The sequence below is a fragment of the Carcharhinus amblyrhynchos genome, chromosome 7, assembly GCF_965287045.1.
Source record: "Carcharhinus amblyrhynchos chromosome 7, sCarAmb.v2.hapA, whole genome shotgun sequence".
Classification (NCBI taxonomy): Eukaryota; Metazoa; Chordata; class Chondrichthyes; order Carcharhiniformes; family Carcharhinidae; genus Carcharhinus; species Carcharhinus amblyrhynchos.
The window spans coordinates 125,281,311-125,296,381 of NC_137330.1; the positions used below are offsets into that span (position 1 = coordinate 125,281,311).

Consider the following 15,071-nt stretch of genomic DNA (forward strand, 5'->3'; position numbering starts at 1 on the left):
CAGTTTTAAATTTTCGACCATTTATTTTGAGACTATGTCCTCTGGTCCTGGACTCTCACATGAAGAGAAACATCCTCTCAGCATTTACCCTGTCAAGCCTCTTAAGAATCCTATATGTTTCAATGAGATCACATTTCATTTTTCTAATTTCCAACGAGTCGAGTCCCAGCCTGTTTAACGTTTCCTCAAGGCAATCCTATCATACCAAGAATCATCCTAGTGAACCTTCTCTGAACTACTTCCAATGAAATATCTTTCCTTAAATTATTTACAAGAACTGCTCACTGTACTCCAGATGTGATCTCACCAGTGCTTTGTGCAGTTGCAGTAAGACTTCCCTACTCTTATCCTCCAACCCTGTTGAAATAAAAACCAACATTCCATTAGCCGCCGTACCTGCACAAAGATATTTTGGCCTTGGAGGGAGTGCAGAGGAGGTTTACTAGGCTGATACCGGAGTTGAGGGGGTTGAGCTATGAGGAGAGGCTGAATAAACTGGGCTTGTACTCGTTAGAGTTTAGAAGAATGAGGGGAGATCTCATTGAGACATATAAGATGATGGATGGATAGGATAGAGGTGGAGAGACTCTTCCCGCTCAAAAAAGACAGTAGGACTAGGGGGCACAGCCTCAAGATAAAAGGGGGGCAGTTTAGAACGGAGTTGAGGAGGAACTTCTTCACTCAAAGGGTGGTGAATCTCTGGAATTCTCTGCCCGTTGAAGTGGTGGAGGCTGCCTCGCTAAATATTTTTAAGACGCGGGTTGATGGGTTTTTGATAAGAGAGGGGATTAAGGGTTATGGGGAGAGGGCGGGAAAGTGGAACTGAGCAGCGACAGATCAGCCATGATCTTATTGAATGGCGGGGCAGGCTCGAAGGGCTAGATGGCCTACTCCTGCTCCTATTTCTTATGTTCTTATGTTTATGTTCTTATCTGTGTGCTGGCTTTCTGTGTTATGTGCACAAGAACCCCCGAGTTCCTTTGTGATGCAGCTTTCTGCAGTTTTTTGTTCTCCCTTCCAAAATGAACAGCTTCGCATTTTCCCACATTATACTCTATTTGCCAACTTTTAGCCTACTTATCTACATCTCTTTGTAAACTGTTTGCATCCCTCTTGCAACTTGACTTTTCACTAATTTGTGTTGTCTGCAAATTTGGCTATGATATGTATGCTTCCTTCCTCCAAGTCGTTTTATGTATATTGTAAACAGTTACTGTCCCAGCACTGATCCCTGTGGAAGGCCACTGGTTACAGGTCACCAAACTGATAAAGAACCCCTTATTCCCACTTGCTGTTTCCTGCCCATTAGCCAATTCTCTGTCCATGCCAATATATTACCTCCAACAGCATGGGGGTCTTAATTATGGCTTAACCTTTTGTAAAGTACCTTGTCAAACGCCTTCTGGAAGTCCAAATACTGATTTGTATATCTTCTGATTTTCGTCTATCCACTCTGATTGAGACTTCTGGGATCTCTCTCTTGCTATCTCCTCTTGTATGAAAATAGATGGAAAGAGTGTAAGCAGGACGCATGCCAGGGAAGATGATAAGGATGCCTGGCATGTATGGATGGTGAATGAGACAGTGGGATAATGAGGACACAGCCCACTGGGGAGATGAAGATACGTGTGGAAAGTGAGTGGCGGTGTTCTTAGGCTGGCAATGAGTGAGATCCCTGTGGATATGAAATAGATGTGGAAGTGTGCGAGTGTGTTAGTTGAGAGTGACTTACCCTAGCAGAATCGGGGAGACCATTCTTCTTGCGGCACTAGAAGGCTTGCACAGCTTGCATCACTTCCTTTGCTCAGGGGGTACCTTGATTGATAGTTTTCTTCCTGAGCATGGGTATAGCACATCATGTTGTGCCTCTAAGCATGCAAGAGTCTCTCCAGGAAGGCATCCGAAAACTTGAGTGGATTTTTTGCATTCATTACTTCCCGACGATGTACAAAGTATGGCTGGTGCACTGGGCAGCCTTTAAATGTGGTGCCTCAATGACTGTAGTGCTGAGGTGATGGCAGGGTGAGTGAATCAGATATGATGTGGAGCCTGTGGCATGACACTTTTCATATGAAGTGCTGCACTATGGCGGGTAAAGCTGTCATTGCCATTGGCAGGCTCACGACTGCTTTTTCCAACTACCATTGGGTGATATTTTCCTGGGAAGTTAGCAAAGCCAATGAAGTTGGTTGCTTAGACCGCATTTGGAGTACTGCGTCTAGTTCTGGTCGCCTTACTACCAGAAGGATGTGGAGACCCTGGAGAGAGTGTAGACGAGGTTTACCAGGATGCTGCCTGGTATGGAAGGACTGGGAAAGATTGGGAAAATTGGGGCTGTTTTCCTTAGAAAGACAGAGAATGAGGGGAGATCTAATAGAGGTGTATAAGATTATGAAGGGTATAGATACAGTAAACAGTGATAAGCTTTTTCCTAGATTGGAAACAAGTATTACGAGGTGCCACGGGCTTAGGGTGAGGGGGATGAGATATAATTCAGATGTTAGAGGGAGGTTTTTCACACAGAGGGTTGTGGGGGTATAGAACATAAAACATAGAACATTACAGCGCAGAACAGGCTCTTCGGCCCACGATGTTGCGCCGACCAGTTAAAAAAAACAACAATGACCCACTAACCTAAACCAATCCCTTTTCGTCCATAAACCTGTCCACAGACCTCTTAAACGCCCCCAGACTAGGCGCATTTACAACTGCAGCAGGCAGGGCATTCCAATCCCTCACCACCCTCTGGGTAAAGAACCTACCCCTGACATCTGTCCTATAACTACCCCCCCTTAGTTTAAAGCCATGCCCCCTCGTGCTAGATTTTTCCATCAGAGGAAAAAGGCTATCACTATCCACCCTATCTAAACCTCTAATCATCTTATATGTTTCAATAAGATCCCCTCTTAGCCGCCTTCTTTCCAGCGAAAACAACCCCAAATCCCTCAGCCTCTCCTCATAGGATCTCCCCTCCATACCAGGCAACATCCTGGTAAACCTCCTCTGCACCCTCTCCAAAGCCTCCACATCCTTCCTGTAATGTGGGGACCAGAACTGCACACAATACTCCAAGTGCGGCCGCACCAGAGTTGTGTACAGTTGCAACATAACGCTGCGACTCCTAAATTCAATCCCCCTACCAATAAACGCCAAGACACTGTATGCCTTCTTAACAACCTTATCTACTTGATTCCCAACTTTCAGGGATCTATGTACACATACACCTAGATCCCTCTGCTCCTCCACACTATTCAAAGTCTTCCCGTTAGCCCTATACTCGACACATCTGTTATTCCTACCAAAGTGAATTACCTCACATTTCTCTGCATTAAACTCCATCCGCCACCTCTCGGCCCAGCTCTGCAACCTGTCGAAGTCTTCCTGCAAACTATGACACCCTTCCTCACTATCTACCACACCTCCGACTTTGGTGTCATCAGCAAATTTACTGATCCACCCAACTATACCCTCATCCAGATCATTAATAAAAATCACAAACAGCAGTGGCCCCAACACAGATCCCTGAGGCACACCACTTGTAACCGAACTCCATGTTGAATATTTACCGTCAACCACTACCCTCTGTCTCCTATCCGCTAGCCAATTCCTAATCCAGTTCCCTAGATCACCCCCAATCCCATACATCTGCATTTTGTGCAGAAGCCTACCATGGTGAACCTTATCAAACGCCTTACTAAAATCCATATACACCACGTCCACTGCCTTACCCCCATCCACCTCTTTGGTCACTTTCTCAAAAAACTCAATAAGGTTAGTAAGGCACGACCTACCCGCCACAAAACCATGCTGACTATCTCCAATCAACTCATTACTCTCCAAATAACTATAAATCCTATCCCTAATTATTTTTTCCAAAACCTTGCCCACAACAGAAGTGAGACTCACCGGTCTATAATTCCCGGGGAAGTCTCTGTTCCCCTTCTTAAACAATGGGACAACATTCGCTAACCTCCAATCATCTGGTACTATACCAGAGGCCAACGACGACCTGAAGATCAGAGCCAGAGGCTCTGCAATCACTTCTCTTGCCTCCCAGAGAAAATGCACTGCCAAGTAAGGTGGTGGAGGCAGGCACGCTGGAGTTGTTTAAGGGATACTTAGATAGGCATATAAGTGGAATAGAGATGGAGGGATATAGCAAACTGTTTTAAGTAAGGATCAAGAGCCTTGGGACGTTCCTGGGAATCAATTGATTCCTATGGATCTTCCAACATATTTTCTGGCTCACTTGTTTTACTTTTGAGCTTCTGGGGATTCCCTTGAATGTTTGCGTAAGATGTGCATGTTATTGATGTTTTTCTCTTTTAATCCACAGGTGCTTCGGTCCGCCTTGTTGTCCAACAAGGGGCATACACGCAGTGGTCGTGCGAGGGCTGCTCTTGGATGTTTTGAGAGTAGCCTAGTGCTTCACGTCGTTAGTGTATGCTTAAACTGGACCAGCTGATGGGCAACACGACAGCTCAGTGACTATCACTGTTTGCTGTGCAGATACATGGAATTGGGCCAGTATCTGTGGGAGTTTGCGCATTCTCCCTGTGCTTGCATGGGTTTTCTCCGGGTGCTCCGGTTTCCTCCCACACCCCAAAGATGTGCTCTTCGGCTGATTGGTGTAACAAAATGTCCCTAAATTAGTCTCCCCTCAATCTGGTTTCCACTGTGGAATGCCATAAGCGTAGACAAAGGTCATGGGTGGAAGAGGGAACTCACAATGTTAAAAATGGCGGCATGGGCTCGTTGGGCCAAAGGGCCTGTTTCCCGTGCCGTGTTGTTGTTCTTTGTTCTTTGGGTGTCAGTGTATAATATTTGCATGTAGAAATTTTACAACTTATTGGAACTTGGCTTTTGCATCCAGACTACACGTTATTTCCTGAGATCAGAAATTGATTCTTATACAGCAGATTGAACAAATTAATTTCTAATTAAAACAGGTGTAGATAATTGTGAGTATCAGATAACCTACATTTTTGGGTTTTTGTGTTTAGTCACTGTCAATATTTTTCAAATTTAACAATCTATTGAAGACTATATGTCGAATTCGTGCACAGAATCATTTTTAATTCTAGCTGAATGGGTAAGAAGTTCAAGATGTGAAATTTTATCTTTTGTGGATGTTTTTTAGGTTTGAAAATGAATTGGCGTGGTGACTCTGCACAGGAAGGTGTCCATGCAAGAGTTAGTGGATCAAGTCTCTTTGAGTCATTTGCTTCTAATACAGATAAAAAAACGGGTAAATTGCGTAGAAGCACCGTTGGGATGCTGGCCATGCAAGAGACTATAAAAGAAAAACAGGTAACACTTCAATTAACAGTAAACATTCATTGAATTATGGAATGTTTCAATTCAGGAGAAAATCATTATGTCTCTCTTTGTTTTACTAGTTGCTTAAATCTATGTTCTCTGGTTAACAACCTTCTGGCCTGGAAACAAATGCTCATAGTTTAATGTATCAAAACCATTCATCATTTTTAACATCTTCATTAAATTCCCTTTGAGTTCTCTGCTCTAAAGGTAACAATAACAGCTTCTCCATCCATTGAACATAACTGAAGTCTTTATCCCTGGTATTATTCTAATAAATTACATCTCCAGCTATTCCAAAGCCTTGAAGTCCCTCCAAAAGTGTAGTGCCCAGAATACTATAGCTGAGGCCTAATCACTGTTTTATTAATGTTTAGTATAAGTTCTTTGCTTATGTGCTCAATTTTATGATTAATAAACCAAGGATTCCTTTTGTGTTTTTAACAGACATTTCAATTTTGTCTTCAAAGATTTGTGCACATAGACTCCAACATCTCTATTTTGGCACCATTTACTTCATGTGTTTCTCTTCATTCTTACGATCAAAATGCATAATTTCTCATGACTCTCAGGAGAAAATCATTATGTCTCTCTTTGTTTTACTAGTTGCTTAAATCTGTGTTCTCTGCAATTGACACATGATAATTTCTCATGTGTCAATTGCAGCAAAACATCCCTGTCCCTTTACTCAAATCCTCTTGCTATAAAGGCCAACATACGATTTGCTTTCTTTACTGCCTGCTGTACTTGCACGCTTACTTTCAGAAACTGATGCATGAGGACTCCAAGGTCTTGTTGAGTATCCACCTCTCTAAATTTACACCCATTCAAATAATAACCTGTCTTCCGATTATTGCTACCAAAGTTGTTAACATCACATTTATCCACATTATACTGCATCTGCAATGCATATGCCCACATACTCATCCTGTCCAAACCATGCTGCATCTTCTTCACAGCTCACCCTCCCACCCAACTTTGTATCATCTGCAGATCTGGAGATAATACATTCAATTCCCTTTTCCAAATCATTACTACATAATATGAACAGTTGGGGTCCTAGCACAGAATCCTATGGAATCCCACTAGTCACTGACTGCCAATCAGAAAAAGACCCATTTATGCGAGCTCTTTGCTTCCTATCTGATGACCAGCTTTCTATTCATCCCAGATCATTACCTGCAATCCCATGTGCTTGAGCTTTACACAGTAGTCTGTTACCTGAGAATTTGTTGAAAGTCTTCTCCTTGGTCAACTCTGAAAAGTAAAAAGTAAAGTTTATTTATTAGTCAGAAGTAAGGCTTACATTAACACTGAAATAATATTACTGTGAAATTCCCCAAGCTGCCACAGTCCTGCACCTGTTCGGGTCCACTAGTTACATCCTCAAAAAATTCAAATAGATTCATCAAACATGATTTCCCTTTTATAAATCCATGCTCGCTTTGTCTCATTATACCACTATCTTCCAAATATGAAGTTATGAAATTCTTGATAATGACTTTTCATTCTAGCAACTTCCCCAGTACTGACGTTAGACTCATTGGTCTATAATTCTCTGCTTTCTCTCTACCTCCCTTTTTGAATAGAGGGCTTACATTAGCTACCCTTCAATCGGTAGGAACTATGCCAGAGTCCAAAGAATTTTGGAAAATAACCACCAATGGATCTACTATTTCTAGGGCCATGTCCTTAAGTAAAATAAAGTTTATTTACTAATCATCAAATAAGGCTTGTATTAACGCTGCAATGAAGTTACTATGAAATTTATCTAGTCCCCACATTCCGGCACCTGTTCAGGTCAATGCACCTAACCGGCACGTCTTTCAGATTATGGGGGGAAACCAGAGCACGCAGAGGAAACCCACTCAGTCATGGGGAGAATGTGCAAACTTCACACAGACAGTGACCCAAGCTGGAAATTGAATCCAGGTCCCTGGCGCTGTGAGGCAGCAGTGCTCACCACTGCGCCACCATGCCGCTAGTAATGCAGAGGCCCAGACAAACTCAACAGGTTCTTGAATCCAAACTCTACAATAGCTGTCAAGGCAATTTAAATGCAAATCTGTAATGAAAAGTTTGTCTTATGAAATGATTAGCTTATTGTAAACACTCATCTGTTTCACTACCTTGCTAAAATTGGGAGTGCAACAGACTAACAAAATCAAAGTCACAGAATAATGTGTTACAGCTAAAATCCAAGATTCTTGTATCACCATTCCTGGACCTGTCCCAGCAGGATGGATCAATTAAAAGTAGTGACACAGTGGTATACTTCAGGAAGGAGTACTCTGGAGACTCACAAATGGGGAGTCATTCTTACCTTTGTGCCCCACTGACTGATGAGTGGGGCGAGCTGGTAAGATTGTGCTATAACCAAGAAATTAGGTTCATGCCCAGTTTCTCACCTTTCACGATCTTAATGGCACCAGATAACCAGCGAAGTCAGCCTCACGCCCATTTTTGGCATGAGGCTGAATGAATTGTTCAAATTTAGTTCATCTATATTTATCATGTGTTTCGTGAACCCAGGATGTTATCATCCGTGTTCACTTGACTATGTTGCCTTGCTGGGAAAGGTTATTTCCAGTGAGAATGACAGTGGCAGGGACCAGATATGATGGTCTCGCCAGTAGAATCGGAGACCATTGATGCCTGCCCTCGCCATGGGAAGGTCAGGGCAAAAGGGAGTCTCCTCTTGGGCAGTACCAGCCTGGCACAGTGGCAGTATCCACTTGGCACTGTCCAAGGAGCAACTCCCCTGGCACCGGGCAGTGCCAAGTGGGTGGAACCTACTGAGGGCAGGGCAGCACTGGGGTGGCTTGTCGATGGCGGGGAGAGAGAGATCTGCATTGGGAATTGGGGAGGGGTGGTGGGTAGGGCTAGTCATTGGAGGGGAGAACATGCTGCTGATCGGGGGAGGTCAGGCTGGCTATCGGTGGGGGGGAAGGGGGAATCAGTTTGATTAGAGAAAGAGGAGTTGTGGGGTAGATTGGCCCAGGGTTGGGGGGGGTGGGGGGGGCGGTCCCGATAGGCTGTGGGCTCCTGCGGTAGCTGTGTGTGAGGCTGGCTGACAGCAACCGAGGCTGAGTGACAGGCCTGCTCTGATAGAGAACTGCGCATGTGCAATGCAACCTCCTGCTGCTCTTAGCCAGCATTCGTGCAATTTAAATTGTGCCTCTCCTCCCCATAGGCTAGAAACCATTTCTGAATTTTTTTTTCACTCTAACTGGATAAGATTTGGACTCACCCAAAAAATGGATCAGAAACTCTCCCCTTTTCACTCTGATACTGAACTTAGAATTCTTTTGTAAGATCACCCCTTTGTCTTGGAGGCCATGAAGTGTCATGGTATTAAGTCAAAAATGGGCAAGAAAACCTCGTGCTGACCACATACTACCCTCCACCAGCTGATGAATCAGTACTTCTCCAACTTGAATATCATTTGGAGAAGGCACTGAGGCTAACAAAGACAAGATGCACTGAGTTTGGGGCAATTGAAAGTCCATCACCAACAGCACCACAGCGGCAAAATTACTGACTGAATTGGCAAAACCCTGAGCGGCATAATTGCCAGATTAGGCTACGTCACATGTTGAGAGAACCAACAGGAAGGAAAAGTTTGTGACTGTATTGCCACCAGCCTGCCTGTTATAGAATTGTATTGTAATTGTATTCCACTGTAATCTGTAACTTCTTGGCCTGGCATGATTTTCACAATAACTTCACAATGTAAGCCTACTTGTGACACTAATAAATAATAAAAAATAAAATTTGAAAACTTTGAATCCCTCATTCTGCCATTACCATCAATCAGGGAATCAACTTTCATTAAATGAGGAATGTAAGATCATGCCAGTCTCACTAATGAGCGTATCTGAAAACATGGTCAAACAAACATGACTCCATGTCCATGTCCCTCATAATCTTGTAGACTTCTATCAGATCAATCCTCAACCTCTGTCGTTTCAGTGAGAACAAATCAATTTTCTCCAACCTCTCCTCTTAGCTAATGTCCTCCATGCCAGGCAACATCCTGGGTAAGTTTTTTCTGTACCCTCCCAAAATCTCCATACCTTCTGGTAGTGTGGAGACCAGAATTGAAAACTATATTCCAAGTGTGGCCTAACTAAAGTTCTATAAAGCTGCAGCATGACTTGCTAATTTTTAAACTCAATTCTTCAGCCGATGAAGGCAAGCATGATGCCATATGTCTTTTCGACTATCTTCTCCACCTGCGTTGCCACTTTCAGTGACCTGTGTACATGTACACCCGGATCCCTCTGCCTATTAATACTCTTAAGAGTTCTGCCATTTACTGTATATTTCCTATTTCTATTTGACCTTCCAAAATGCATTACCTCACATTTGTCTGGATTAAACTCCACCCAAGCCTTCAACCTATCTATATCCTGCTGTATCCTCTGATGGTCCTCATCGCTATCCGTAAATCCACCAACCTTTTTGTCATCCGCAAACTTACTAACCAATCCAGTTACATTTTCCTCCAAATCATTTATATATATCTTGAACAACAAAGGCCCCAGCACTGATCCCTGAGGAACACCACTTGTCACAGCTCTCCATTCAGAAATGCACCCTTCCACTGCTACCCTCTGTCTTCTGTGACCGAGCCAGTTTTGTATCCACCGTGCCAGCTCACCTCTGATCCCATGCAAATTCACCTTCCACACCAGTCTGCCATGAAGGATCTTGTCAAAGACCTTACTGAAGTCCATGTCGACAACATCCACTGCCCTATCCTCATCAATCATCTTTGTCACTTCAAAAAAACATGAAAAACACGATCAAGCTACTGAGACACGATCCTCCCCCCTTCACAAAACCATGTTGCCTTTCGCTAATACATCCACTTACATCCAAGTAAATCCTATCTCGAAGAATCCTGTCCAGTAATTTCCCACCACTGAAGTAAGGTTCACCGACCTGTAATTACCTGGATTATTCTTGAAACATCTGTGTCATGCAATGTTAAGCTGACAATCCTGTCCTTCCTTTAACCAAGTTTCTGTAATAGCAACAACATCATCGTTCCAAGCTCTAAGTTCATCTGCCTTACTTGTCATATTTCTTGCATTGAAACAAATGCACTTCAGTCCACCAGACCCTCTTTGATTAGCAACTACACCCTGCCTGCTCTTTCTCTGAATCTTACTGGCCCTATTCTCTGCTTCCCCTTCACTTAATTCACCTTTGCTTTGGTTCTCACCCGCTGCCAAGCTAGTTTAAATCCTCCCGTCTGACACTAGCAAAGCTCCCTGCTAGAATATTTATGCCTTTCCAGTTTAGATGCAACCCATCCTTCTTGTACGAGTCCCACCTGTCCCTGAATAGAACCCAATGGTCCAGATATCTGAAATATACCCAACGCTCTGATTAATAAAGGCAAGCATACCATATGCCTTCTTTACGACCCGACCTTTTTTAGTTCATTTGTGGAACATGGGCGTCGCTGACTGGACAGCATTTATTGCCTATTTGAGTGGCCACTTTCAGAGAGCTACAGACTCAAACCTCAAGATCACTCTGTACATTAATGCCGGTCAGGGCCCTGCCATTAACTGTAGACTTACCCTTAACATTTGAACTCCTAAAGCGCAGCACCTCACACTTGTCTGGATTAAACATCATCTTTCATTTCTCCACCCTTATCTGCAACTGATCTATATCCCTCTATCCTTTGACAACCTTATACATTATTCATAATTTCATCTATCTTTTGGTCGTCTGCAAATGTATGAACCCACCCATCTACATTTTCATCCAAATCATTTATATATATATCATAAACAGCAGAGCCCCAGTACCCTGTAAACACCACGAGTCATGGACCTCCAGCCAGAAAAACACCCTTTCACCACTACTCTCTGACTTCTATGGGCAATCCAATTCTGAATCCTAGCCACGAAGTCACTGTGGATCACATGTATCTTAATCTTCTAGATGAGCCTACCATGAATGATCTTTTCAAAAGCCTTACTAAAACCTATGTCAGCAACATCCACTGCTCTAACTTCATCAATCACTTTTGTCACCTCCTCGAAAAAAATCAATCAGGTTAGTAAGACATGACCTGCCCCGTGCAAAACCATGTTCACTTTGCCTAATTAGGCCATGTTTTTCCAAATGTGTGTAAATCCTAAGAATCCTCTCCAGTAACTTCTCAACCACCGATGTGAGACTCAATGGTCTATAATTTGCTGGATTATCTCTTTTCATTTCTTGAACTGATGAACGGCATTAGCTACCTGCCAAACCTCTGAGTCCTCTCCAGTGGATAGCAATGATACAAGATCTCTGTCAGGGCCATTCAGTAAGATCATGGCTGATCTTTTCATGTTCTCAGCTCTACTTACCCTCCTGGTCACCCTTAGTTCCTTTACAGTTCAAAAATTTATCTATCCTTGTCTTAAAAACATTCAATGTGGGTAGCCTCAACTGCTTCACCGGGCAGGGAATTCCACAGATTCACAACCCTTTGGGTGAAGAAGTTCCTCCTCAACTTAGTCCTAAATCTGCTTCTCCTTATTTTGAGCCATGCCCCCTAGATTGAGTTTCACCCACCAGTGGAAATAACTTCACTGCTTCTATCTTATTTATTCCCTTCATAATCTTATATGTTTCTATGAGATCTCCCCTCATTTTTCTGAATTCCAATGAGCGTACCCCAGCCTACCAAGTCTCTCCTCATAAGCCAATCCTCCCAATTCCGGAATCAACCTAATGAATCCCCTCTGCACCCCCTCCAGTGCCAGTATATCTTTTCTCAAGTAAGGAGACCAAGACCGTACACAGTACTCCAAGTACTTGTACAGCTGCAACACAACACACTTGGAGTACTGTGCGCAGTTCTGGTCGCCTCACTACAGGAAGGACGTAGAAGCTATTGAAAGGGTGCAGAGGAGATTTACAAGGATGTTGCCTGGATTGGGAGGCATGCCTTATGAAGATAGGTTGAGGGAGCTAGTTCTATTCTCTCTGGAGAGACGAAGGTTGAGAGGCGACCTGATAGAGGTTTATAAAATGTTGAGAGGAATAGATAGGGTGGATTCTCGGAGGCTATTTCCCGGGGCTGAAATGGTTGCTACGAGAGGACGCAGGTCTAAGGTGCTGGGAAGCAAGTACAGAGGAGATGTTAGGGGTAAGTTTTTCACTTAGAGGGTGGTGAGTGAGTGGAGGCGAACTCGCTGGGGTCTTTTAAAAGACTTCTGGATGAGTACATGGGATTTAATGGGATTGGGAGTTACAGATAGATCTATGGCTTGGTAGGTATAGATATGATTGGCGCAACTTGTGGGCTGAAGGGTCTGTTTGTGCTGCAGTGTTCTATGTTCTATACAACCTCACAGTTTTTAAACTCCATCCTTCTCGCAATGAAGGACAAAATTCTATTTGCCTTCTTAATCACCTCCTTGTGATTCTTGCACAAGGACATCCAGGTCCCTCTGCATAGCAACGTGCTGCAAATTTTTACCATTTAGGTAATAGCCCATTTTGCTGTTATTCCGACCAAAATGGATGACCTCACATTTACCAACATTTTACTCCATTTGCCAGACTCACTTCGACTATCTATATCCCTTTGCAGACTTTCAGCATCCTCTGCACACTTTGCTCTCCCATTCATCTTAGTGTCATCTATGAATTTTGACACACTGCACTTGGTCGCCAATTCCAAATCATCTATGTAAAGCATAAACAATTGCGGTCCCAACACTGATCTCTCAGGCACACCACTAGTCACTGATCACCAACCAGAAAAACACCCATTTACCCCCACTCCTTGCTTTCTGTTAGTTAACCAATCCTCTATCCATGCTAATACATTACCCATAACACCTTGCACCTTTATCTTATATAGCAGTCATTGGTGTGGCACCTTGTCAAATGCCTACTGGAAATCCAGATACACCACATCCACAGGTTCCCCATTGTCCACTGTGCGTGTAATGTTCTCAAAGAATTCTTTACCCAGAGGGTGGTGAGGGATTGGAATGCCCTGCCTGCTGCAGTTGTAAATGCGCCTAGTTTGGGGGCGTTTAAGAGGTCTGTGGACAGGTTTATGGACGAAAAGGGATTGGTTTAGGTTAGTGGGTCGTTGTTGTTGTTTTTTTTTTAACTGGTCGGCGCAACATCGTGGGCCAAAGGGCCTGTTCTGCGCTGTAATGTTCTATGTTCTATGTTCTAAATTAATCAAACATGACCTGCCCTTCATGAACCCATGCTGCATCTTATCAATGGGACAATTTATATCCCGAAGTCTCGCTATTTCTTCCTTGATTATAGATTCAAGCATTTTCCCTACCACAGAAGTTAAGATAACTGGCCTACAGTTACCTGCCTTTTGTCTATCTCCTTTTTTAAACATAACCTTCCCACATCTATTTTGTTTTGAATGCTGCATGCATCCAGACATAGAGGCTGGAATCTTCTGGCTGTTCACACCCTGAAAAGTCTGACAACACCAGGTTTTAGTCCAACCTATTTATTTGATAATATACTCACAAGCTTTCGGGGTTAGCCCCTTCACCTGACGAAGGGGCTAACCCCGAAAGCTTGTGAGTATATTATCAAATAAATAGGTTGGACTAAAACCTGGTGTTGTCAGACTTTTCACTGTGTTTACGCCAGTCCAACGCCGGCATACCCACATCATGTTCACACCCTGCCATCCCTGCTGCAAAGTACATTCATATCTTTCTCTATTGGCTTGTCACTAATCTCTGATTCACCATGTCTTCCTAACTGACCATCAAAGGCATTTTTCTCAGTTTTTGGAGAACAAAACATAGAACATAGAACATAGAACAGGCCCTTCGGCCCACGATGTTGCGCCGACCAGTTACAAAACAATGACCCACTAACCTAAACCAATCCCTTTTCGTCCATAAACCTATCCACGGATCTCTTAAACGCCCCCAAACTAGGCGCATTTACAACTGCAGCAGGCAGGGCATTCCAATCCCTCACCACCCTCTGGGTAAAGAACCTACGCCTGACATCCGTCCTATAACTACCCCCCCTTAATTTAAAGCCATGCCCCCTCGTGCTAGATTTCTCCATCCAAGGAAAAAGGCTATCACTATCCACCCTATCTAAACCTCTAATCATCTTATATGTTTCAATAAGATCCCCTCTTAGCCGCCTTCTTTCTAGCGAAAACAACCCCAAATCCCTCAGCCTCTCCTCATAGGACCTCCCCTCCATACCAGGCAACATCCTGGTAAACCTCCTCTGCACCCTCTCCAAAGCCTCCACATCCTTCCTGTAATGTGGGAACCAGAACTGCACACAGTACTCCAAGTGCGGCCGCACCAGAGTTGTGTACAGTTGCAATATAAGGCTGCGACTCCTAAATTCAATCCCCCTACCAACAAACGCCAAGACACCGTATGCCTTCTTAACAACCTTATCTACTTGATTCCCAACTTTCAGGGATCTATGTACACATACACCTAGATCCCTCTGCTCATCCACACTATTCAAAGTCCTCCCGTTAGCCCTATACTCGACACATCTGTTATTCCTACCAAAGTGAATTACCTCACACTTCTCCGCATTAAACTCCATCCGCCACCTCTCGGCCCAGCTCTGCAACCTGTCTAAGTCTTCCTGCAAACTATGACACCCTTCCTCACTATCTACCACACCTCCGACTTTGGTGTCATCAGCAAATTTACTAATCCACCCAACTATACTCCACATTTCGGACATTCCCAGTCCCTGTAATC

The 15,071-nt window shown here is 43.7% G+C and overlaps 1 protein-coding gene across 1 annotated transcript in view; it reads left to right on the forward strand.

Annotated features, from left to right (window-relative positions):
* Positions 1–5,244: 5,244 nt before the first annotated feature.
* LOC145345623 (dynein axonemal heavy chain 8-like) overlaps positions 5,245–15,071 on the forward strand; it is a 1,557,438-nt gene continuing 1,547,611 nt past the window's right edge. Inside the window, exon 1 of the mRNA XM_080193457.1 lies at positions 5,245–5,310. Coding sequence (XP_080049583.1) covers positions 5,275–5,310 — 36 coding nt within the window. The 5' untranslated portion in view covers positions 5,245–5,274. The remainder of the gene's footprint in view (positions 5,311–15,071) is intronic.